This window comes from Sminthopsis crassicaudata, chromosome 2, assembly GCF_048593235.1.
Source record: "Sminthopsis crassicaudata isolate SCR6 chromosome 2, ASM4859323v1, whole genome shotgun sequence".
Lineage (NCBI taxonomy): Eukaryota > Metazoa > Chordata > Mammalia > Dasyuromorphia > Dasyuridae > Sminthopsis > Sminthopsis crassicaudata.
The window spans coordinates 341,029,074-341,053,152 of NC_133618.1; the positions used below are offsets into that span (position 1 = coordinate 341,029,074).

The window sequence follows — 24,079 nt, forward strand, 5'->3', positions numbered from 1 at the left end:
GTTACTATTTTTGTGTGACAGTATTCTTAAGAGCAATTGCTTTCTGTGTGAATACACACTGGAAGAGATGGATCCATTAATAAGACATGATTCCTCCTCTCAAGAAACTTACAACCTAGTAGGAGTAATTAGGCATGTGTATAGATAAATATAGTGGAAATAAAAATGTAATTGTATCAAGTACCAAACAATCAGAATAAGAAGAAATCATCTCTATTTGAGGGGGATCAGAGAAGATGGAATTTTACTGTTGAAAAAATAGTGTCAACAAATAAAAACAGAAGGGGAATGTACTAGATATAGAAAATAATATAAGGTGACAGGAGAAATGGGAAGAATATATTCTGTAATCAGTGAATAATTTTCATGCAGAGGGAAAGGGGAAAGAGAGGAAAAAAGAAAGAGAGAATGATGGAGAGAGAGAGAAGAGTGAAGAATTGGAAGGTTTTAAATGGCAGACTAAGGCATTTGGACTGTTATTAACTAATTGTCAACAAGGAACTATTTAAGGATTTCATACAGTGAATTTATGTAGTATTTGGCATAATGGAGTAATTTGTATAAATGTACATGTTAATTGGATAGTCTAACTAGTCATGCTCATTTGTCTTTTCAGTAGGTGATTTTTCAGCTTATTTTATAATTTGTTAAATTGCAACCTGAATAAACTGGGGATGCCACATTGCTAATGTCATAGCATCTTGTTGATTTTTAAAATGAGCATTCACTATAGTCAAATAGACTAGTTCAGGAGGTGACTTAGGAGAAAATTCAGAGTTTGTTTAAAAAGCACCAAAAAAAAAAAAAAATACTAGCATTCTTTGTTAGTTTCTTTTAAAACTTTCTTTTCTTTGTAACTTTTTCTCTTATGGTCTTAGTTCTTATAGTCTTGATAAACTTGTAAAACATTACTAGGTTTGCTAGTTTACTTAATCTTTACTAAGTCTATTTTTAAAACTTTCTTTTCTTTGTAACTTTTTCTCTTATGGTCTTAGTTCTTATAGTCTTGATAAACTTGTAAAACATTACTAGGTTTGCTAGTTTACTTAATCTTTACTAAGTCTATCTTAAAAAGATATAGTCAGTAAAACTTGTATGAAGTTAAAACTATTTTTTTTAAATTGAACTTAGACATTTTAAAAAGAATTACTTTATAGAAAGCTGGTAGACAGTAAGTGTCTCAGAAAGCCTCATTTCTAAAATATGTAGAGAACCGAGCCAAATTTATAAGAATACAGGCCATTTCTCAATTGATAAATGGCCAAAAGTTACCAATAAACAGTTTTCAAATAAAGAAAAAGAAAAAAATCTGGGCATAAGAAGAAGTGCTCTAAATCACTTTTGATTAGAGAAATGCAAATTAAAACAACTGAGGTACTAGCTCACACCTGTCAGATATTGACTAATATGATAAAAAAGGAAAATAATAAATATTGGAGAGGATGTGGGAAAAAGGGTTCACTAATGTACTGTTGGTGGAGTTTTGGTTTTTTTTTTTGAGGCTGGGGTTAAGTGACTTGCCCAGGGTCACACAGTTAGGAAGTGTTAAGTGTCTGAGATCATATTTGAACTCGGGTCCTCCTGAATTCAAGGCTGGTGCTCTATCCACTGCGCCACCTAGCTGCCTCTGTTGGTGGAGTTTTGAATTGAGCTAACCATTCTGGAAAGAAATTTGAAACTGGACTCAAAAGGGTAACCAAACTGTGCATACCCACTGATCTAACAATACCAATATTGGTACTCCCAAAGATATCATACAAAAGGGAAAAGGACGTACATGTGTAAAATATATTTATAACAGCCCTATTTTATGTTGGCAAAATATTAGGAATTGAGGGAATGTCCATCATTTGAGAAATGGCAGAACAAGCTATGGTATGTGAATATAATTAAATAGTATTTTGCAATAACAGATTTCAGAAAAACCAGTAAAGTCTAATAGGAACTGAAGCAAAATGAAATGAGCAGAACGAGGAAAATATTATACATAGAATACATAGTTGGTGTGATGAATGATTCAGTTTTTCTCAGCAACACAGTGACCTAAACAAGTACAAAGGACTCTTGGAGGAAAATGGTATCCACATCTAGATAAAGAACTGATAGACTCAGAGTGCAGTGTCAAATAATATTTTTTTCACTTAATACTTTTTCATGTTTTTGTTTTTTTTTTTCTCCTTTTGATCTGTTTCTCCTTTCCCAACTGTGGCTATTATAGAAACATGTTTTATATGATAACATATATATAACCTGAATCAAATTGTGTGCTATTTTAGAAGGAAGGAGAGAGGGAGAAAAATGATACTGAATTAATTGAGTAGAACCAGGAGAACATTGTGCATAAAACAGTAAGATTGTGTGATGATCAGCTATGATAGATTTAGCTCTTCTCAGCCAAACAGTGATTTAAAACAATTTCAATAGACTTTAATGGAAAATGTGATCCACATCTAGAGAAAGAAATTTTGGAGGCTGAATGTAGATCAAAGTACGCTATTTTTACTTTTGCTTTTTTATTTTTTTCATTCTCATGGTTTTTCCCTTTGGTTCTGATTTTTCTTGTACAACATACCCAATATGGAAATGTGTTTAAAATGACTGTACATGTAATAACATATTTCAGATTGTTTGCTGTGGTAAGGAGGGAAACAAGGAAGTGAGAAAAAAAATTGGAGCTCAAAATCTTACAGAAATGAATGTTGATAAAACTGTGTAATTGGAAAAAATAAAATATTAAGTGGGGGAAAATAGAATAGAATGTTCTACATGGAGGAAAAACTGAATGCTAAAAACTGTCTTGACATATAATTGGGAAAAAGCATTTTTTAAAAATGAAGAGAAAAAACTTTTAATTTTTTTAAGGGAGCCAAAGAATAATTATTTTAATTATATTTGTTCTAAAAAAAAAAATAAAGATGTAAATTTAGTAGTGAATAATATATCCATGAAAGCAAGTTAAAATAAGAGTTTCACTTTTAAGGTGAAGTTAAAAGAGAATGAATTTGATTGGTTGAATGTATATTAGATTAGACATAGAGGATATAGAAACTGAACGGTTTTGTTGAACTAATATTGGTCTTTTTTATTAATATGTTTAATATTATTTGCTTGTGTTAAGGCTTTACAAAGAAAGATTAAGTCAAGTGGATGCAAAGCTGCAAGAAGTAATAGCTGGAAAGGCACCAGAATATTTGGAACCACTGGCAACTTTGCAAGAAAATATGCAAATCCGAACAAAGGTAGCAGGTAGGGATATGAAAATTTCATTTCCATTTAATTTTCACTTAAAGGATATTTAGAAAATGAATCTATTTTGTTGTTAGTATTTTCACTAAAAGATTGAGTGCATCTTTATTTTGACCACAACATCATATTTTCATTTTTAATGAACATTACTTTGTTAAATACCTACTATGTGTTCACATTCTAAAAGTACTGTGGGAAATATGTGTAATGAACCTATAATGTGTTCATAATCTTGGAAGGAGAAGTGTACAGGTAAAAAAATTTAAGAAGAAACAGGACTTTAAAAGTATTAACTTTTGTTTAGGCAATTCATAAAGTCAGAGAAATAATCAAGTCTCCTCTGTATAAGGCTTCATGCTGTTCACCCAATATTTTATCTACTACTTTATGACTTGTAATCTTCACTGGTAGAGAGACATGCAAAAGGAAAAATAGATAGAATATTTCTTGTAGGTAGTATATCTCTTTAGACATCAGTAAAAATTGACTTTTATAATAATAATACTGCTTTGATATATGATCAAAACTTTGAATAAGAACATGATCTTTTGTATCTTTTATCCTATTATTATTGCTCATGCTTTGTCAGATCCCAGCCTTGGAATATTCTTGTGCTTCAAAATGGAATTAGTAGAAATCACACAATCTTTTTGATTAGTCTTCTACAAATCTAATCTTATCTAGGCCTTCACTGCAACAGGGCAATCCTTTGATACTTCCCTAACTAATTTTCTATCTGAATCATCACATCAACTAGCTGAAGTCTCTCTCCTCAGGTTTCCTATACCATTTTTTCCTCTTTTTTTGCTGATGCAGTTGGGGTTAAGTGACTTGCCTAGGGTCACGCAGCTAGGATCTCTTAAGTGTCTGAGGCCAGATTTGAACTCAAGTCCTCCTGACTTCAAGGCTGGTGCTCTATCCACTGAGCCACCTAGCCGCCCCTACCATTTTTTCCAAATGCTCCATATTATCCTTGCTAATGATCATGCTTTACAGGGAAAATCAAGACTATTCTCTGTGAGCTCCCTCTTCTCACGTCACAACTTCTTGACATAATCCTTTCCCTTTCTCCTGTATTATACCCTGTGATGAAGATCTGGCCCTCCTCACCAAAGCTAGCCTCTCCATATGTATTCCTCTGTCCTTTCCAGGAGATTGCCTTCACTAACATTCCCTCCTGATTATCTTTAATCTTTCTCCATCTACTTGTTTCTTCCCTGCTGCTTACTCATCTGTCCAACTTTCTCCTATTCTGAAAAAGCCCTTCTTTGATGTGACCATTCCTGCAACCTATTGTCCAATGTCTCTCCTCTTTTCCTTAACCAAATTTTGTTAGGTAGCTATGTCTGTTCCCTCCACTTCCTATTCTTTCATTCTATTCTAAAGCCTCTGGTCTTCTCAGTCAGCAATCTCTTCCCAATTTAATGGCTTTTTCTCAATCAGGAAACATATATTAAGCCTATGTTTTTTGCCATGTGCTGTGCTAAGTATTGGGGATGAAAAAACAAAAATAACAGTGTTTATACTCTCAGGCTAACATTTCATCAGTCCTTTCTCTTCTTGACTTCTTTTGTGATGACTAGATGACTACTTCTAGATGTTCTTACTTCCTTGGATTTTCATGACATTTATTTTTCTTGATTCTTCTCTTGCCTTTTTAACTTCCTCTTTGTCGCTTTTCCTGAATCATCTATGTCATATTTCCTGACTGAAGATATACTTCAGTGACTGTCCTAAATCATTTTCTCTTTTCTTTTTGTACTTTCTTACTTGTTGACCTTACAGATTTTTTTTAGGGGTTTAGTTATTTTTGCAGATGACTTCTAAATCTTTCTACCTAATCCTGAGCTCTTTGCTGAGTTACAGTCTTGCATCATCAGCAACAATCTGTTGAATCTTTTGAACTGGGTATCTTATAGATTTATGAAACTTAACATGTTTAAAACCAGAATTCATTAGTTTTCTCCTCAAACCTTCTCCTATTTCAAACTAATCTTTTGGAAACCTGGATTCGCAACATTGGTGCCATACCTGACTCTTCAATCTTCTTCACATATCCAAATCTTATTATTTTCAAAGTGGCCAAATCTTATTATTTTTATATCTACAATATTGCTTGAATCTATCATGTTGTTTTCATTAACACTGCCAACCACCCCAGTTAAGTAATTTGTCATCAAGACTATTGAATAATTTCCTAATTGATTTCTCTGTCTCATTTCTTTCTACTTATAATCCATCCTCAATGCTGTTGCAAAAGTGAGCTTTGAAAAGTAGAAGTCTGACCATGTCATCATCTATTCAGTTAACATCACTGACTCCCTGTCACCCTCAGAACTAAATATAAACTCTGTTGTTTGGCGTTTAAAGCCTTTTTAACTTAATCTGTTTTGCCTTTCTAGTCTTATTCAGCACTTTACACTGATTAACTCTCATGCTTGAAATTATCCTTCAGCGTCCTTGCTTTGCCCTCCCCTCTTCTCCCCATTTTATAATCCCTGGTTTCCTTTAAGATTCAACTCAGATGCCATCTTCTACATGAAACCCTTCTAAATCCCCCCAGCTACTAGTACTTTATCTCCTTAAGATGAACTTTTCTTTATACACAGGGACTGTCTCAGTTTTGTTTTTGCATCTCTAGCCGCTGGCACAGTTCTTAGTAAATGCTTTATTAACTGATAAATACATTTAGTACATTAGGATCCTGTTTTAAAGCTAATCATTTATTCAAGTAATTTTCTTGTTTTGCTCAATCATTTATGCCAATAAGTAAATGACACTATATTTGATTTTTAACAAATATATTTAAATTTCAGATGTATATTTATTATAATAAGATCCAGCCTCAGTCAGTATTTTAACTGACATTGATATAGCATTTTAAAGTTTACCAACTGTTCTATATACATTTGTGAGGGTGGATACTAATTAATTATTCTCATTACAGATAAGAAGTTGAGCCAAGAAGTAAGATTTGCTATAGTCTCACAACTACTAAGCACTGGAGGCAAGATTTGAACTTAGATTTTTCTTAGTCCAAGTATATTTTTCTTTTTTTTCCTGAGACTAGGGTTAAATGACTTTCCCAGGGTCACATAGCTAGGAAGTGTTAAGTGTCTGAGACCAAATTTGAACTCGGGTCCTCCTGAATTCAAGACTGGTGCTCTATCCACTGCGCCACCTAGCTGCCCCCCAAGTATATTTTTTCATAAGTCTTTTCAGTTCTATCTCCACAACATCTCTTCCCTCTTTCACCTTTCCAAGCACAAGTCTGACCATGTCATTGCACTTTTCAGTAAATTTCAGCTGTCCCCTATTAAATACATTCCATTTTGTGTTTATGGTTTTTACAAGCTGGCTCTAGCTTATCTTAAAGTTTATTATATATTCTACCCCTTGACTCATTATGGTCCTCCAAAACTGGTCTTGGTCTCTTCCTCACAACACTCCAATTTCCCATATTTTTGCACAGACTTTCCCCCCATATGCTTCAAATATATTTTGTTCTCATCTTTTATGATTAATGTCCTGGTTTCTCTGAAAGCTCAGCTCAAAAGCTACCTTTTGCAAGAGACCATTTGTTTTATATACATTTATTCAGGATATCCTAAAAATCTTAATGCAGTTTTAAATTATTGTAGCTTCCCTATGTATTGGTTTACTTGTACAGAATGTAAATTCCTTAAGGGCAGGAAGGTTTTTTGTTTTTGTCTTTGTTATTTTCATTGTTTGTCATAGTGTTTGTCAGTAGGTAAGTACTTAATACATTCTTACTAATTAATTGATGATTATGCCATGAACTTATAATCAGAACGCTTTGATTATAGCATTTCTTATAGGACTTTAAGGAAAGAGATGATTGCTTTTCTGAAATTTTAGGATTTCAAAGTTGGAAGAGACTTCTGAAGCTATTCAGTCCAAGCCTCACCCAAACAATAGTGTTTCCTAAAGCTGTCATCCATAACATCTTTGATAAATGATTATTCACCCTTCACTTGCAGACATTGAATCAAGGGGAACATACTCTCTCTTAAGGCTCTCCAGGTATAGCACTTTATGCGTATTTTCATTAAATTATATATTTTTAGATTTGGTTCCTCATTCTAAGTCTGTTACAACTTTTTTGGATCTTGATTTTGTTATCCATTATAATGTTTTATAGTTTTGTTTTTAAACAAAGTTGGGAACAGGGCAGAATCTTCAAAGTATATTATTTCAAGTAGATTGTGAACATTTTAAAAAGAAAGCATTTGTAATCACTGATCCTAAACTGCATGATTTCAACAAGAGGAGAGCAATTCCATATAGCACATAACAAAATTAAATTTGAGGTTGTACCTTCAAAACTGATCTACTTGCTTTCCGGGTTCTATGTACTTCACTTTCAATCAGTTCATATTTCAGGTTTCTCTGAACTTGTCTTTTTCATAATTAAATAATATTATATATAATATTACCTATGTGCCCATGTATCTATTTTAGCATTTGATATTTTTTTCAATGGAAAAGAAAATCAGCTGTCAAATTCTTCCAAGTTTATCCTTTTGTACATTTCTGAAAGCAAGACTCTTTTAGGGGAAATGAGCCCAAAATAAGGTATTGCTTAATAACCATAGAACTTTTGTTTAATTATAGGAATCTATAGAGAACTCTGCTTAGAATCTGTAAAGAACAAATATGAATGTGAAATCCAAGCTTCTCGCCAGCACTGTGAGGTAATGGAAACTTATTTAATGTTAAGCTACTTTTATCAAGCCTAATCTTAATTCATTGATTTTGAAAGTCTATGAAACAAATTGTGGAGAACTTTAATGAGTTGCTTTTATATCATTATATAATAGAACTGTAAAAAGTTGGGTGAGTGGAGTTTTAAAAGTAAGGACTGTAGAAACAAGTTAATAATTATAATTTTAGAATTTCTTTGGCATAATTATTTATAAAAGATTGCATTGAATCATTCATTATCATTGAAAATCTTAAATTTCTGTGAAAATTGAGTTATAAAATTCTTATTTAGAGCATTGAGTATATTGAACTTCCTCACACCTACCTTTTCTTTGGCTCTATTTATATGTGTGGCCATTATAATTTAATTGTTTGATTATATAATATATCCCATACCTCTTAACCTGTTTTTTGTCCTTTTATATCCAGTTATTTTCACTTACTTTGGTACTTGGATGGATCAGTACTCACTCCTGTAGTTGTCTTCACATTGATAATAAGACAGGAATGATTTCTAACATACTATATAAATTTTGTCCACTCTAAATTCTCCTTAGGGAAATTCCAACCTTTAGATATCACATTGTATGGGTACCATCAGAGTACAAAAATTATTCAAAATTTAGCAAACCTTGTTCTTATTATACAAATAGACCATTCCATTTTAGAAAGACTCATCTGATATCTTTTATACCCTTCTCTTACACATTTTGTCTTAATATGTTGTAACTTTGTAAGTGCAAGTCTAGTTAAATATGGGGAGGTTCTATATGCTATCATCTAAACATTTGATAAGAATTCTTTTGTCATCACAACCCATAAAGCAAAGAAAATCTCTTACCTATTGAATATATATCCATTTGTCTTTGAGTGACCTTAAACTTTAATCTTTTGAAGATTTTCTGGCCTGTGACTCCTAGTCATATTTGATATGAAGAAGATGAGTCTTTGTTTTGTTTTTATTATTTTATTTAAAAATTTTTTTTTACTAATTTTATAGTTATAATTTTTTTTTGACAGTGCATATGCATGGGTAATTTTTTACAACATTATCCCTTGCACTCATTTCTGTTCTGAATTTTTTCCCTCCTTTCCTCCACCCCCTTCCCTAGATGGCAAGCAGTCCCATATATGTTAAATGTGTTATAGTATATCCTAGATACAGTATATGTGTGCAGAAAGCAAATTTCTTGTTGCACAGGATTCAGAAGATAAAAATAACCCGGGAAGAAAAACAAAAATGCAAACAGTTTACACTCATTTCCCAGTGTTCCTTCTCTGGATGTAGCTGATTCTGTCCATCATTGATCAATTGGAACTGAATTAGATCTTCTCTTTGTTGAAGATATCCCACGTTCTCATACAGTATTGTTGTTGAAGTGTATAATGACCACCTGGTTCTGTTCATTTCACTCAGCATCAGTTCCTGTAAGTCTCTCCAAGCCTCTCTGTATTCATCCTGCTGGTCATTTCTTACAGAACAATAATATTCTATAACATTCATATACCACAATTTACCCAACCATTCTCCAATTAATGGGCATCCATTCATTTTCCAGTTTTTAGCCACTACAAAAAGGCCTGCCACAAACATTCTGGCCCATACAGGTTCCTTTCCCTTCTTTAGTATTTCTTTGGGATATAGGCCCAGTAGTAGCACTGCTGGATCAAAGGGTATGTACAGTTTGATGACTTTTTGAGCATAATTCCAGATTGCTCTCCAGAATGGTTGGATTCTTTCACAACTCCATCAACAATGCAGTTTTCCCAAATCCCCTCCAACATTCATCATTATTTTTTCCTCTAATCTTAGCCAATCTGACAGGGGGTATCTCAGAGTTGTCTTAATTTGCATTTCTCTGATCAATAGTGATTTGGAACACTCTTTCATATGAGTAGAAATAGTTTCAATTTCATCATCTGAAAATTGTCTATTCATATCCTTTGTCTATTTTATCAATTGGAGAATGATGAGCCTTCGTTTTTAAGGAGAAACACATATTCATTAAAAGTTATGAAAAGTTTTTCACAGATAATCCAGCCCAATTACATGTTGTACCCAGCTCTTTTCCTCTTTAAAGTGACCAGGGGGTTATATGCTGTTGGACAGGCTCCATAGATTGCACATACAACTGTGTATCAGAGTTTGAAAAATAAATAAATGGGGCAGCTAGGTGGCACAGTGGATAGAGCACCAGCCCTGAATTCAGGAGGACCTGAGTTCAAATTTGATCTCAGACACTTAACACCTCCTAGTTGTGTGACCCTGGGCAAGTCACTTAACCCCAGCCTAAAAGAAAAAAAAAAAAGAAAAAGAAAAAGAAATAAATGAATAAAAAAGCACTTGTTAAATGCTTGCTGTATGCTAGGCACTGTGCTAAGTAAGCACTGGGGATACAAATAGAAAAAGAAAGACAATGCTCACAAAAAAGACAATATTATAGAAAGAATGGAAGTTCAGAGGGATCTTTTAGATTAGGAAGTCTTTGGTATTATGGATAGAACTCTGTTGCAATGTTCTGACATTATCCTTATGGAAATGATAATGGGAACTTAATTAAGTTCTCAAAGGTAGAAATGGAAAAAGGGGGCAGAGAAAAGTGAGTGGGATAAACACTTTGATGTGAAAATGGTCTGAGAGCATCATGAACGAAATAGATCTGTGCTACTTTATATAGAATTCTCATAAATCATAGTACAGTCTGCCATGTTAAAGATAGCATGGATCTATGGGGAACATTTCTAATATATATGATAACATTATATATATATATATATATGTATATATATAACATATGATAACATGATAACAAAAACAGACACCTTTGGCAAACATACATCTTATTTCATACCTGTATTAATATTTGTAATCAGAGGGGTGTTGAGAAAACTTTTTTTTTTTTTATCTTTCAAAAACTCTTGCATGACTTTAACATATACATAAGAGATACTTTGTTTGGGGGAAAGCCTGAAATTCAGATAGTGTTTTGTCCTATGGAATCAAATTCTTTTAAGCAGTAAACAAATTTAGGAAACAAATACACCATTGATTTTTAAACCTATATATGGAATCCTCCCCCTTTCATTGCTTTTTCCTTTTTTTCATAGTAATATACAAAAATAGTTATATTTTATATAGCTTATATTTTATTCAAATAACTTAGAAGTTATTTTATAGCAACATAAAAACTTAAATACACAATAAGGAAGCAAATATATTTGTTGATAAAATACCTTATAATTTTCATATTTATGAGTTATAAAAGTAATAACCATAGTCAAACCAAATCAACAAACATTTATTAAAAACTCTGTTAAATGTTGAGTTGATAATCTTAGTATGATGTGTGGATTTATTCTCTCTGCAGTTTCTTGAAATGTGGCATTGATTATATTGTTACTCATAATTACTTCATAATATCTACTATAGAGCGTTTTTTTTTTTTTTTATAACAGCTACATCACAGAGATATTTTTGGCAGAAATAAAATGCTACAAATTAATACAAATATAAATTCATTTTTACTAAAGCACTTATTTCAGTATACTATTAAAATATACAATCACAGTGGTTTAACTATTTTTGTTCAGTTAGGGTAAGATCACAGTGTCATCTCTGTCCATAAAACAAACTTTTTTTGTTCATACATCCCATCAATAAAAACAATTGAATCTAAATCCCTATGTATAGCTTTCTTATTTATAATTTATATGCCACTAGATTAATTGTTTTGTATATTTAAAATCTTACCCAGATATGAAAAAATGAAATCATTATTAAATAGTATTTGATTCTGGTATCTAGAGGGAACCACTATAGTTCTGAGTGGGAGAATGATATGACCCGTGTTATAGGAAAATCACTCTGTCAGCTATTTGGAGATATATTGGAAAGAAGAGATACTTGAGGCAAGGAACCAAATTAGGTGGTTATTTGAACATAGATGGCTATGTAAACATGCAAGATATTGTAGAGATAGAAATGGAAAGATTTGCACACATATAGTAGGAAGAAGAGTAAAGAATTGAAGATAATATTGAGGCTGTGAACTCCTGGCTTGCCTGATAATAGCAAAATTAAAAGATAATATGATTGGGGGTAGAGATAAAAAGATTTGCAATACTCACCATTCTACCCATCTTGTACAATTAATTTATTCTCTCACCCAAAATGATAAGCTTAAGGATGAGGGTTTTACTTATTAAACTTGCTTCTGCAGAGTTTGCCAGGAGTATGTTTATTGTGATAATCCAGATGATCTAGAGAACTAGATGGTGAGTATGCTGGAGTCCTGAGAAAGGAAAATTTTTTCAGCGACAATTGAAGTGGCTCTTTTTTTTTTTTTTAAATTTTTTTTAGGCTGGGGTTAAGTGACTTGCCCAGGGTCACACAGCTAGGAAGTGTTAAGTGTCTGAGGCTAGATTTAAACTTGGGTCCTCCTGAATTCAAGGCTGGTGTTCTATCCACTGCGCCACCTAGCTACATTATAGGCCTGTTGATATTTCTCCAAAAGGTAAATGAATTAAACAGATTTCAAGACAGAGTATCAGTATTTCCAAAGGATATTTTACCCGTTGAGTGAAATGTCTAGTACTAAGAAGACTCCAGAAGAATACCTCTTCAGCCAGCCAATATCCTCTCTTTGCCAAGTGGAAGAATACAGTAGCCATGAACAACATGGCTAACTCATATGTAAAATCTTATGGAGAAGGAGTTTAAGTAGATCCTGGGAATGTAACTCCCAGTCCTTTCCCTTTCCACCTCCAAATTACTTTACCCTAAACACACTTCTTTGTATGACCATTGAAAAGTTACTTAGCATTTTGGACTTCAGTTTTTACATATACTTTTACTTGATGATGTCATTTTAACCTCTAAATCTGTGAATCTTTACTGTAGAGATAAGTCAGAATACAAGTTAATATATTTCCCTTTTTAAGGTTGCAAAGATCTTACTAAAAAATACACCAATATAGAAGATGAGGAATAGCTTTCTAAAAGGTACCTGACCTGAACTTCAAAGAAAGAGAAAGTTGACAGAGCCAAAATTGAGGGAAAAGTTAAATTATTTAAAGAATAGTATGAATTAAGTCTGAGTAATAAATTGGAATAATATTATGATATTCCTCAAAGATTAAGCTGAGGAAGTTGTATTTATCTAGAAGGCACTGGCTTTTGATTTGGTGAGTAATTTGATACAATCTGTGGTTTAGGAATATAATTTTGGGAGCTCTAAAGAGAATAGATTGGGAATAAGACCACCAATTCAAAGGGCACAATTATAATCTAGATGAATCTTTTATCTGAATTTTCAGTGACTTAAGAAACATTTATTAAATACTTACTGTGTAATATTTGCTATACTAAGCACTTTGTGTTCAAAGAAAACAAAAAAGTCTTTGCCCTTGAATGGCTTATATTCTAATTGGGAGACTGAGTAGATGGAAAATAATCACAGGGAGGAAGGTTATTTTTAGCATATATGATTTGACATGATACTTAAAGAAAGTGTTAGAGAAATTAAGAGGCTGAGGTGAGGAAGAAGCATTTCAAGCATGGGGTCCAGTCCCACCAGTTCAGTGGCACTGAGCTAAGTGCAGGTGAATATATGAGGAACAGCATGTGGGCCAGTGTAGTTTGGATTATCCAATAAGTGTGGATACAGCTAAAGCATAAGACTGGAAAAGCAGGAAAAGGTCAAATTATAGAGTTTACATTCTGTCCACAAAGCTTAAAGGGGACCACAAGAGTTTGTTTGTTTGTTTGTTTGTTTGTTTATTTTAAAGGGGATAAAAAGAATAGATCTGCTCTTTAGGAAAATCACTGACAGCAGAGGGAAAAGGAATGTCCTTTGTGTACATTTTGTCCTTGTCTGAGTTGGTGTTTTGGCCTTCCCTATCACCATAGTTGCTTTCCATGAAGGGACTTGAAGTAGGTAGATAAATTAAAAGACAATGTTCCAAGTCTTAGTAAGATGTTGTGAGAACTTGAATCAGCCTGGTGTCTATATGAGTGAATTTAAAAAGATATATGGGGGAGATGTAGTAATTTGGAAATAACAAAATTTGGCAATTTAAAATTTGACATTTGGCAAAATTTGGCATTTGTTAGATATGTGGGATAAATGAGAGATTGGGGTAATGGTGACATATTCAACAGTAATAGGGAATGATAAGTCCAGACCAGTTCCCTGGAGGCCTCAAGATCATCCAGAGTCAGAATAAGTAAAAGTTCTTGGTCTTTAGGAGGAGAAGTGAGAGACGCAGGCTAACTGCCACAGGCTCAACAAAAATGTATCCTCAGTTCTTGAGTCCAAAGTCACCAGCTTCTCTCTTCCTCATCCTGCCCCAAAGTGAGTCTCTGGCTTCTATCCCTCCACCCTCTAATCCTTGCTTATGATTATCTTAGCACCAAACATTGAGCTAGCATCAACTATGAGAGGAACTATTTATCCAAACATATGCTAATAGAGTCATCTTCTCATGTCTAATAGGTAATTAGCCTTAAGTGCTCAATTGTCTGATTCAAGCACATCATTTTCAGAGTTTCAGCCCTTTACATCTCTCACTTTCTTTTGCTTTAGAACACAGGTGGTCACACCATCCCTGATTTCTTTGGGAGGTTATCACACCCTCTCTGACTTCTCAGGAAAGGAGGTGAAAAAACCAAAAAAGATGTGATCATGCCCCTCCTCCTCCAACTTCTCAGGAAGGGAGATAAAAGCACTAAAAATCAGATGATCACACCCTCCTTGACTTCTCAGGATTCTCAGGAAGAGAGATGAAAAACACCAAAAGAAAGTGGAGAGTCAAGACAGATATTGTTGGGTTTCTGGGCTGAAGGGTCTTACTAGAAACAGGTATGCACAAAACCCATCAGCATAGGAGTCATTACACAAGCACATAGCAATAAAACACAGGCTAGCAGTGATGATTCTCCCCACAGCTGGTGCAGGCTCATTGTGGTGTAACAAACATGAATTGTACATAAAAGTAGTGATAAAAAAAATAATATGAATCAACATGATATTGTAAAAGATTTCCAGAAATCCTAGAAGGAGGGTATGTAAATACAATCACACATATGCCTCCTTCAGCAATCAAGAGATAGTCCAAAAACAATCTATTGTCCATTACTTCATGTGTCAGGGAATCCAGTGATCTCTACAAGTTTTTGAAGTCCTACCACAATCTTATCATGTCTCAGGAAATCCAGTGATTCCTGAAGGTTTTCAAGTCCTACAATCTTATCATGTCTCAGAGAATCCACTGATTCCTGAAGGTTTTGAAGTCCTGCATCAGTCTCATTAACAAGTTTTGATGTCCATGAATCAAATGCCATAATTGCCATGCTCTTTCAGTGGTGGGCACAATCAATGATGGAACCACCCTATTTTTCTTGGGTCTTCTCCTTCGTTTCAATAGTGTGCTCAGTCTCGCTCCGATGGAAAGTGAATACAGCTTGTTGGCACCAATCTGATTCCTTTTCCATCTGTAGAAATAAAAGCAAACCCTCTTCCCCAAGCAGTTAACCCGTCTGTTCCTTTCCATTCACCACTTTCTGGATCTCTCCACATCACCTGGCAATTAGCTAAAGATAGTGGAGTTGCTTGCATTGGACACTGCCATTCTGGTGGATTATAAAACCTGTCTGCTGGAGCCAGTGCATCTTTGTCAAAAATCAAGAAATTAATTATATAAAGAGCTAAATTTAGAAATTCTCTAAGGTTACCTATGGCTCCCCTTTTCTTTTGTTTTTGAAGGAGCATCTTGATGTCTCTGTTTCTCCTCTCTACTATTGCCTGTCTTTGAGGATTAGAGGGTATGCCAGTGTGTCTAAAATCTTATACTGTGCACAAAAATGTGCAAAATGTTTAGAAGTATATGCAGGTCCATTATCTGTTTTTATTGCTTGTGGCACACCCATAATTGCAAATGCTTATATAAGGAATTCAGTGATTACTTGGGGCTGTCTCTTTTGCTGCTGGTATTGCAAAAGTAAATACTGAAAAGGTATCTACCACAATATGGATAAAATACAGATGACCAAAAGATTTATAATGGGTCACATCCATTTGCCAAATTTCATTGGGTTTCAAACCATGAGGGTTCTTCCCTGGAGGGAGCATAGGACCGTGGAAAGGAAGGTAAGTGGGACAGGCTCCTACCCTTGCTCCTAGCTTCTTTTCTTGCTATTCCAAATTGCAAATATAAAGCTTGAAAAACCTGATGATATTTAGAATGAGATTCTTGGGCTGCCTGAAATAAAGGAGAATTGGCCAAAATAGTTAGAAGGCTATCTGCCTTTGAATTACCATCAAAAATAGGACCTGAAAGTCCACTATGAGAGTGGACATGCAAGGTACAAATCTCACCTGGATATTTTCTCACTTATGCTTGAAGTTTCTTAAAGGGCTGATATATATTGGAAGCTACAAATTTTGTTTATGCTGTGGCAATTCTTTGTACCATACATACTTAATAAGCCGAATCAGATATTATATTTATACCTCCTGGATAATAAGTAAGAGCTAGAATGATTGCATACCATTCATTCTTCTGAGTGGACTGAAAAGGAGTTCTGACTACTTTCTTTACTGTTAAGTCACAAGAGTATACAGCACAAATATTATGTTTGGATGCATCTGTAAAGATAGTTGGTCCTTTAAGAGGAATTTTTTCTAAAGTTCTAAAGTTTTTCAAAAATTTTCTTGAAGAAAAGGTCAACCTGCCATCTGGGGGGGAAGGAGGGGAAAAATTGGAACAAAAGAATTGGCAATTGGCAATGCTGTAAAATTACCCATGCATAATATCTGGTAAATAAAAACTATAATTAAATTTAAAAATAAAATTTAAAAAATCCATTGCCTATCATGTACCAATTGAGTTCTCTTTAATGGAAACCTGTGTGTAAAATTTGGAGCTGTGGCCAATAGAATGTGCCACTCTGGGATGGTTTCACAGCATACATTAATTGGTGCATTGTTATAAAAGGTGGATATCTTGTCAGATTTTATCCCAGATAATTGTACTGGTTGCTTAATTGACTTTAATAAAATTCTAGCCACAAGCACTGGGTAAGGAGTATGGTTTTGTTCTGGTTGTGCTGGAAGGTGCACCCACTGTATCACACTGTCTCCTTGATGAAGGACTACTGTGGGTGCCTCTTTTGTAGCAAAATCTGATACTTCCAAGGGTTTTTGAGTGACTTTCAACCACATTGGATAAAGTCAGTGCAACTTGTCTCAAAGCCTCTTGAGCTTCTTTTGTAAGCTGGTGTAGTGAGTTTAAAGCACTGTCTCCTCTTCAAATGTCATATAATGGTTGCAATTGATAGGTAGTCAAGCCTAACACTGGATGCATCCATTGGATATCTCTTTCAAAAGGTGTTTAGCTTCTCTGTTCTTTTTTTTTTTTTTTTTTTTTGGTTCTTTTTTAAATTAATTTTTGTAATTATAATTTTTTTGACAGTACATATGCATGGGTAAGTTTTTACATTATCAATTGTATTCACTTCTGTTCCATATTTTCCCCTCCTTCCCTCCACCCCCTCCCCTAGATGGCGAGCAGTCCCATCCATGTTAAATGTGTTATAGTATATCCTAGATACAATATATGCAGAACAAATTTTTTGTTGCAAAGGAAGAATTGAATTCAGAAAGTAAAAATAACCTGGGAAGAAAGACAAAAATGCAGTTTACACTAATTTCCCAGTGTTCCTTCTCTGGGTATAGCTCATTCTTTCCATCATTGATCAATTGGAACTGAATTAGATCTTCTCTTTGTTGAAGATATCTACTTCCATCAGAATACATCCTCATACAGTATCATTGTTGAAGTGTATAATGATCTCCTCTTGGTTCTGCTCATTTCACTCAGCATCAGTTCATGTAAGTCTCTCCAAGTCTCTCTGTAGTCATCCTGCTGATCATTTCTTACAGAACAATAAATAATATTCCATAGCATTCATACACCATAATTTACCCAACCATTCTCCAATTGATGGGCATCCATTCATTTTCCAGTTTCTAGCCACTACAAAAAGGGCTGCCACAAACATTTTGGCACATACAGGTCCCTTTCCCTTCTTTAGTACAGTTTGATAACTTTTTGGGCATAATTCCAGATTGCTCTCCAGAATGGTTGGATTCTTTCACAACTCCACCAACAATGCATCAGTGTCCCAGTTTTCCCACAGTCCTTCCAACATTTATCATTATTTTTTCCATCATCTTAACGAATCTGACAGGTGTATAGTGGTATCTCAGAGATGTCTTTAATTTTCATTTCTCTGATCAATAGTGATTTGGAACACTCTTTCATATGAGTAGAAATAGTTTCAATTTTATCATCTGAAAATTGTTCATATCTTTTGACCATTTATCAGTTGGAGAATGGCTTGATTTCTTAAAACTTAGAGTCAGTTCTCTATGTAGTTTGGAAGTGAGGCCTTTATCAGAACTCTTAACTGTAAAAATGTTTTCCCAATTTGTTACTTCCCTTCTAATCTTGTTTGCATTACTTTTGTTTGTACAAAAGCTTTTTAATTTATGTAATCAAAATTTTCTATTTTGTGATCAATAATGATCTCTAGTTCTCTTTTGGTCACAGATTCCTTCCTCCTCCAGAAATCATTAGAGGTTAAACTATCCTATGTTCCTCTAATTTATTTATGATCTCATTCTTTATGCCTAAATCATGGATCTATTTTGATCTTATCTTGGTATATGGTCTTAAGTATGCCTCCATATGTAATTTCTGCCATATTAATTTCCAGTTTTCCCAGTAGTTTTTGTCAAATAATGAATTCTTATCCCAAAAGTTAGGATCTTTGGGTTTGTTAAGCACTAGATTGCTATAGTTATTGACTATTTTGAACTAGTCTATTTCTTAGCCAATACCAAATGGTTTTGGTGACTGCTGTTATATAACATAATTTTAGATGAGGCACAGCTAGGCCACCTTTATTTGATTTATTTTATTTTTTTTTATTAATTCCCTGGAAATTCTCGACCTATTGTTCTTCCATATGAATTTTGTTGTTGTTTTTTCTAGGTCATTAAAATAGTTTCTTGGGAGTCTGATTGGTATAGCACTAAATAAATAGATTAGTTTAGGGAGTATTGTCATATTTATTATATTCGCTTGGCCTATCCAAGAGCACTTATTGTCTTTCCAATTATTTAAATCTGACTTTATTTTTGTGGCAAATGTTTTGTAATTTTGCTCATATAATTCCTGACTTTCCTTTGGTAGATAGAATCTGAAATATTTTATACTCTCAACAGTTGTTTTATTTTTGGTTTTGTTTTTTTATTAATAGTTTTTATTTACCATATATATGCACGGGTAATTTTACAACATTGACAATTGCCAAACTTTTGTTCTAATTTTTCTCCTCCTTCCCCCACCCCAGATGGCAGGTTGACCAATACATTTTAAATATGTTAGAGTATAAATTAAATACAATATGTGTATATATATATGTATAAAAATGCTGAGGATCTATGTGGATTTATTTTGTATCCTGCAACTTTGCTAAAGTTGTAGATTATTTCTAATAACTTTTTATTAGAATCTCTGGGGTTCTCTATACCATCATATCATCTGCAAAGAGTGATAGTTTGGTTTCCTCATTATCTACTCTAATTCCTTTAATCTCTTTCTCTACTCTTATTGCTGAGGCTAGCATTTCTAATACAATATTGAATAGTAATGATGATAATGGGCAACCTTGTTTCACTCCTGAGCTTACTCGGAAAGGTTCCAGTTTATCCCCATTACATATAATGCTTACTGATGGTTTTAAATATATGCCCCTGACCTATTTTAAGGAATAGTCCATTTATTCCTATACTCTCAACTGTCTTTAGTAGGAATGGATGTTGGATTTTATAACATGCTTTTTCTGCTTCTATTGAGATGATCATATGGTTTTTGTTAATTTGATTATTAATAAGATCAATTATACTAATAGTTTTCCTAATATTAAACCAGCCCTGCATTCCTGGTATCAATCCTACTTGATCATGATGTATTATTCTGGGGATGATTTTCTGTAGTCTTTTTGCTAATGTTTTATTTAAGATTTTAGCATCAATATTCATTAAGAAGATTGGTCTATAGTTTTCTTTCTCAGTTTTCAACCTACCTGGTTTAAGTATCAGTACCATGTCTGTGTCATAAAAGCAATTTGGTAGGACTCCTTCATTCCCTATTTTTTCAAATAGTTTATATAACATTGGGACTAATTGTTCTTTAAATGTTTGGTAGAATTCACCTGTAAATCCATCTGGTCCTGGGGATTTTTTCTTAGGGAGCTGATTAATAGCTTGTTCTATTTGTTTTCCTGAAATGGGACTATTTAAGCAATTTACTTCCTTCTATGTTAATCTTGGAAGCCTATATGTTTGGAGGTAATGAAATTTATTGGTATAAAGTTGGGCAAAGTAACTCCTTATTATTGCTCTAATTTCCTTTTCATTGGTGGAAAGTTCCCCCTTTTTTTGTTTTTAAGACTAACAATTTGATTTTCCTCTTTCCTTTTTCTGATCAGATTTACCAAAGGTTTATCTCTTTTATTGGTTTTTTCATAAAACTAACTCTTAGTTTTATTTATTAATTCAATAGTTTTTTTACTTTCAAAAGTATTAATTTCTCCTTTTAATTTTAGAATTTCAAGTTTAGTATTTGACTGGGGATTTTTAATTTGGTCTTTTTCTAGCTTTTTCAGTTGCAAGCCCAATTCATTGATCTTCTCTTTCTTTATTTCATTCAAGTAAGTCTCTAAAGATATAAATTTTCCCCTTACTACCGCTTTAGCTGAATCCCACAAATTTTGCTATGATGTCTCATCGTTGTCATTATTTAGAGTGAAATTATTAATTGTTTCTATAATTTGCTGTTTCACCCAATCATTCTTCAAGATGAGATTATTTAGTTTACAATTACTTTTTGGTCTATTTACCCCAAACTTTTTGTTGAATGTAATTTTTGTTGCATAGTGATCTGAAAAGAAGACATTTACTATTTCTGCCTTGATGCATTTAATTTTGAGATCTTTATGTCCTAATATATGGTCAATTTTTGTATAGGTTCCATGAACTGCTGAGAAGAAAGTATATTCCTTTCTATCACCATTCAGTTTTCTACAAAGATCTATCATATCTAATTTTTCTAATATTCTATTTAGTTCTTTAATTTCTTTCTTATTTGTTTTGTGGTTTGATTTATCCAATTCTGAAAGTGCAGGGTTGAGTTCTCCTACTATTATAGTTTTGCTGTCTATTTCTTCTTGCAACTTCTCCTTTAGGAAGTTAGATGCTACACCACTTGGTGCATATATGTTTAGTATTGATATTGATTGCTTCATTGTCTATGATACTCTTTAGCAAGATATAGTTTTCTTCCTTATCTCTTTTAATTAGATCAGTTTTTGCTTTTGCTTGATCTGAGATAAGGATGGCTATCCCTGCTTTTTTGACTGCACTTGAATGATAATAGATTCTGCTCCAGCCTTTTACCTTTACTCTGTATGTATCTCCCTGCTTTAAATGTGTTTCCTGTAAACAACATATTGTAGGGTTCTGACTTTTGATCTAGTCTGCTATCCACTTCTGCTTAATGGGAGAGTTCATCCCATTCACATTTACAGTTAAAATTACTAATTCTGTGTTTCTTTCCATTTTGTTATCCCCAGATTTTGCTTTTTTTCCCCTTGCCCCCCGAACCCCTTCCCCAGTATTAAATTTATGGGCTCCACTTGCGTCACTCAACCCTCTCTCTTTAGTATCTCTCCCTCCTCCCTTTAAATCCATTCCCTTTTCTTGTACCCTTTTCTTATTACTCTTTTCCTTTTCCTTTTTCCTCTTCCCCTTTTTAATGAGGTGAGAGAGAATTCTCTGTAAAACAGATATGTCAATTATTTTCACTTTGAACCAATTCTGATGAAATACGATTCATACAATGTTCCTCCCCCTCTCTAAATTCCCTCAGATATGATGCGTTTTCTTTGCCTCTTCCCGGGATGTAGTTTTTTCTCTTTTTATCTCCCCTTTTCCCGTTTTCTGACACTATCCCCTTTCCATTTCTATTTCCATTTTTTATGTTATATCAGTAAAATCAAATTACACATGTGGACTTTATATATATATAAAGTTCCTATTTCCTGTGGTTAGAGATCAAATTTTTTTGTTTAGATCTGGTTTTTTCCTCAGAAACAAATGGAATTCATCTGTTTCATTAAATGTCCATCTTCTTCCATGGAAGAAAATGCTCAACTTATTTGGGTATGTTATTCTTGGCTGCATTTCAAGTTTTTTTGCCTTTTGTTATATCAGATTCCAGGCCCTTCGTTCCTTTAATGTGGAGGTAGCTAGCTCTTGAGTGATCTTTGTTGGGGCACCTCGGTACTTGAATTGTTTTTTCCTGGCTGCTTATAATATTTCTTCCTTAGTCTGATAGCTCTGAAATTTGGCCACAATATTCTGTGGAGTTTTTATTTTAGGATCTTTTTCAGAAGGTGTTCCATGAATTCTTTTAATGCTTATTTTACCTTCTGGTTCTTTTACCTCTGGGCAGTTCTCTTTGATGGTATTCTGTAAAATAGAAAAGAAAAAGAGTAGACTCTTTTTTTCATCATAATTTCAGGAATTCCAATAATCCTCAGATTATCTCTCCTAGATCTATTTTCCAGGTCTGTTGATTTTCTAAGTAAATATTTGACGTTTTTCTCCAGCTTTTCATTTTTTTGGTTTCGCTTGACTTGATTCTTGGTGCATCAATGAATCATTCATTTCTGTTTGTTCAGTTGTGATTTTTAATGAGCTATTTTCTTCATTCTTTTTTTTTTTTACTTCTTTTTGTACATGTCCATTTGAGTTTTTAAATGTTTTGCTCTATGTAATTTTTTTCCATTTCATTAATTTTTATTTTTTAGTGAGTTATTTTCTTTTTCCAATTCACAAATTCTAGTTTCTTGGGAATTCTTTTTATATTTTCCAATTCAAAAATCCTACTTTCTAGGGATTTTTTAACCTTTTCCAATTCACAAATTCTGTTTCCCTGCACTTCCTGTGAATTCTTTATCTTTTCCAATTCACATTTCAGGAAGTTGTTACTCTCTTGTGTAGCTTCTCTCTCTTTCCCCCATTTTTCTTCTAATTCTCTTTTAAGGTTTCTTTTTAATAGTTTCTTCTAGGAGAGAGTTATGTGATGGGGGCCAGGTAACATTCCCTTCAGGGTATTATCTGGAGATTGTCTGCTATTAGTCTCCTCGGGGTTGCAAACCTGCTCTCTTTTTGTATAGAAGCTATCGATCGTCCTTTTAATTTTTTACTCATTTAAAAAAACCTATAGGATCTGCCTTCAGGGCAAGGAGGTCACCAACTTCCTCTGCATAATAGGGATAGGTATATGGATGGCAGGTGTCTTGTGAATGGGCTGCAAAGGTACAAGGGTGCTCTGGGAAAGAGTTTGCCCCTCCACCCCCCTTGAAGCGATTCAGAGCTTGTTAGTACAGGCCAGGCTGGGGAAGTGCCCAGTGAAGAACCCCCACTGTGTGGCCTAGCAATTGCCCTGAGGCTAGAGGCTGAATAATGAAAGTGTGGCAAGCCCAGGCCAAACCCTACACCCTTCCCCCTGTTGTGGCTATTTGCAGCTGACTTATGCACAGACTGGAATTGTCTCTGCCCTGGGAAGCATAGTTGCTGCTGGGAAAGTTTCCCTGCTGTGGAGTTCCACTGCCTCAGGCCGAGTCCCCCATTGTGCAGATTAGAGGCTGGCTGGCTGTGTCCCCTTGCCGTGCAGGTTCTTAACTGGCCCAAGAAAAATCCCCGTAGAGCAGAATAGGGCTGCACAGCCATGATGTTATCTGTGCTGCGTCACTTCCGGTTTTAGGTAGTCATACTATAGTTTCTGCCATTTTTTAAAGTGGCTTTGATTTCTCTGTGGATCTGCTGTTTTGCAAGCAGAGTAGAGCAATCAGCCTATGCCAGAGTCGTCTTTCTCTGTAGCTTTTCTAACCCTAGAGGCCTCCCCAGCCTGATCTGCACAATATACTAGCCTAGTCCTATCACTGTGTGCATCGATCTTTTCCCGCCCCTCGGAC

The 24,079-nt window shown here is 34.1% G+C and overlaps 1 protein-coding gene across 5 annotated transcripts in view; it reads left to right on the forward strand.

The window, feature by feature from the left end:
- Positions 1–24,079, forward strand: part of BRMS1L (BRMS1 like transcriptional repressor) — a 166,292-nt gene that overhangs the window by 98,250 nt on the left and 43,963 nt on the right. For all 5 annotated transcript variants that reach the window (XM_074290595.1, XM_074290594.1, XM_074290592.1 and 2 more), the window contains 2 exons: positions 3,119–3,246; positions 7,882–7,961. In XM_074290595.1, coding sequence (XP_074146696.1) covers positions 3,119–3,246; positions 7,882–7,961 — 208 coding nt within the window. The remainder of the gene's footprint in view (positions 1–3,118; positions 3,247–7,881; positions 7,962–24,079) is intronic.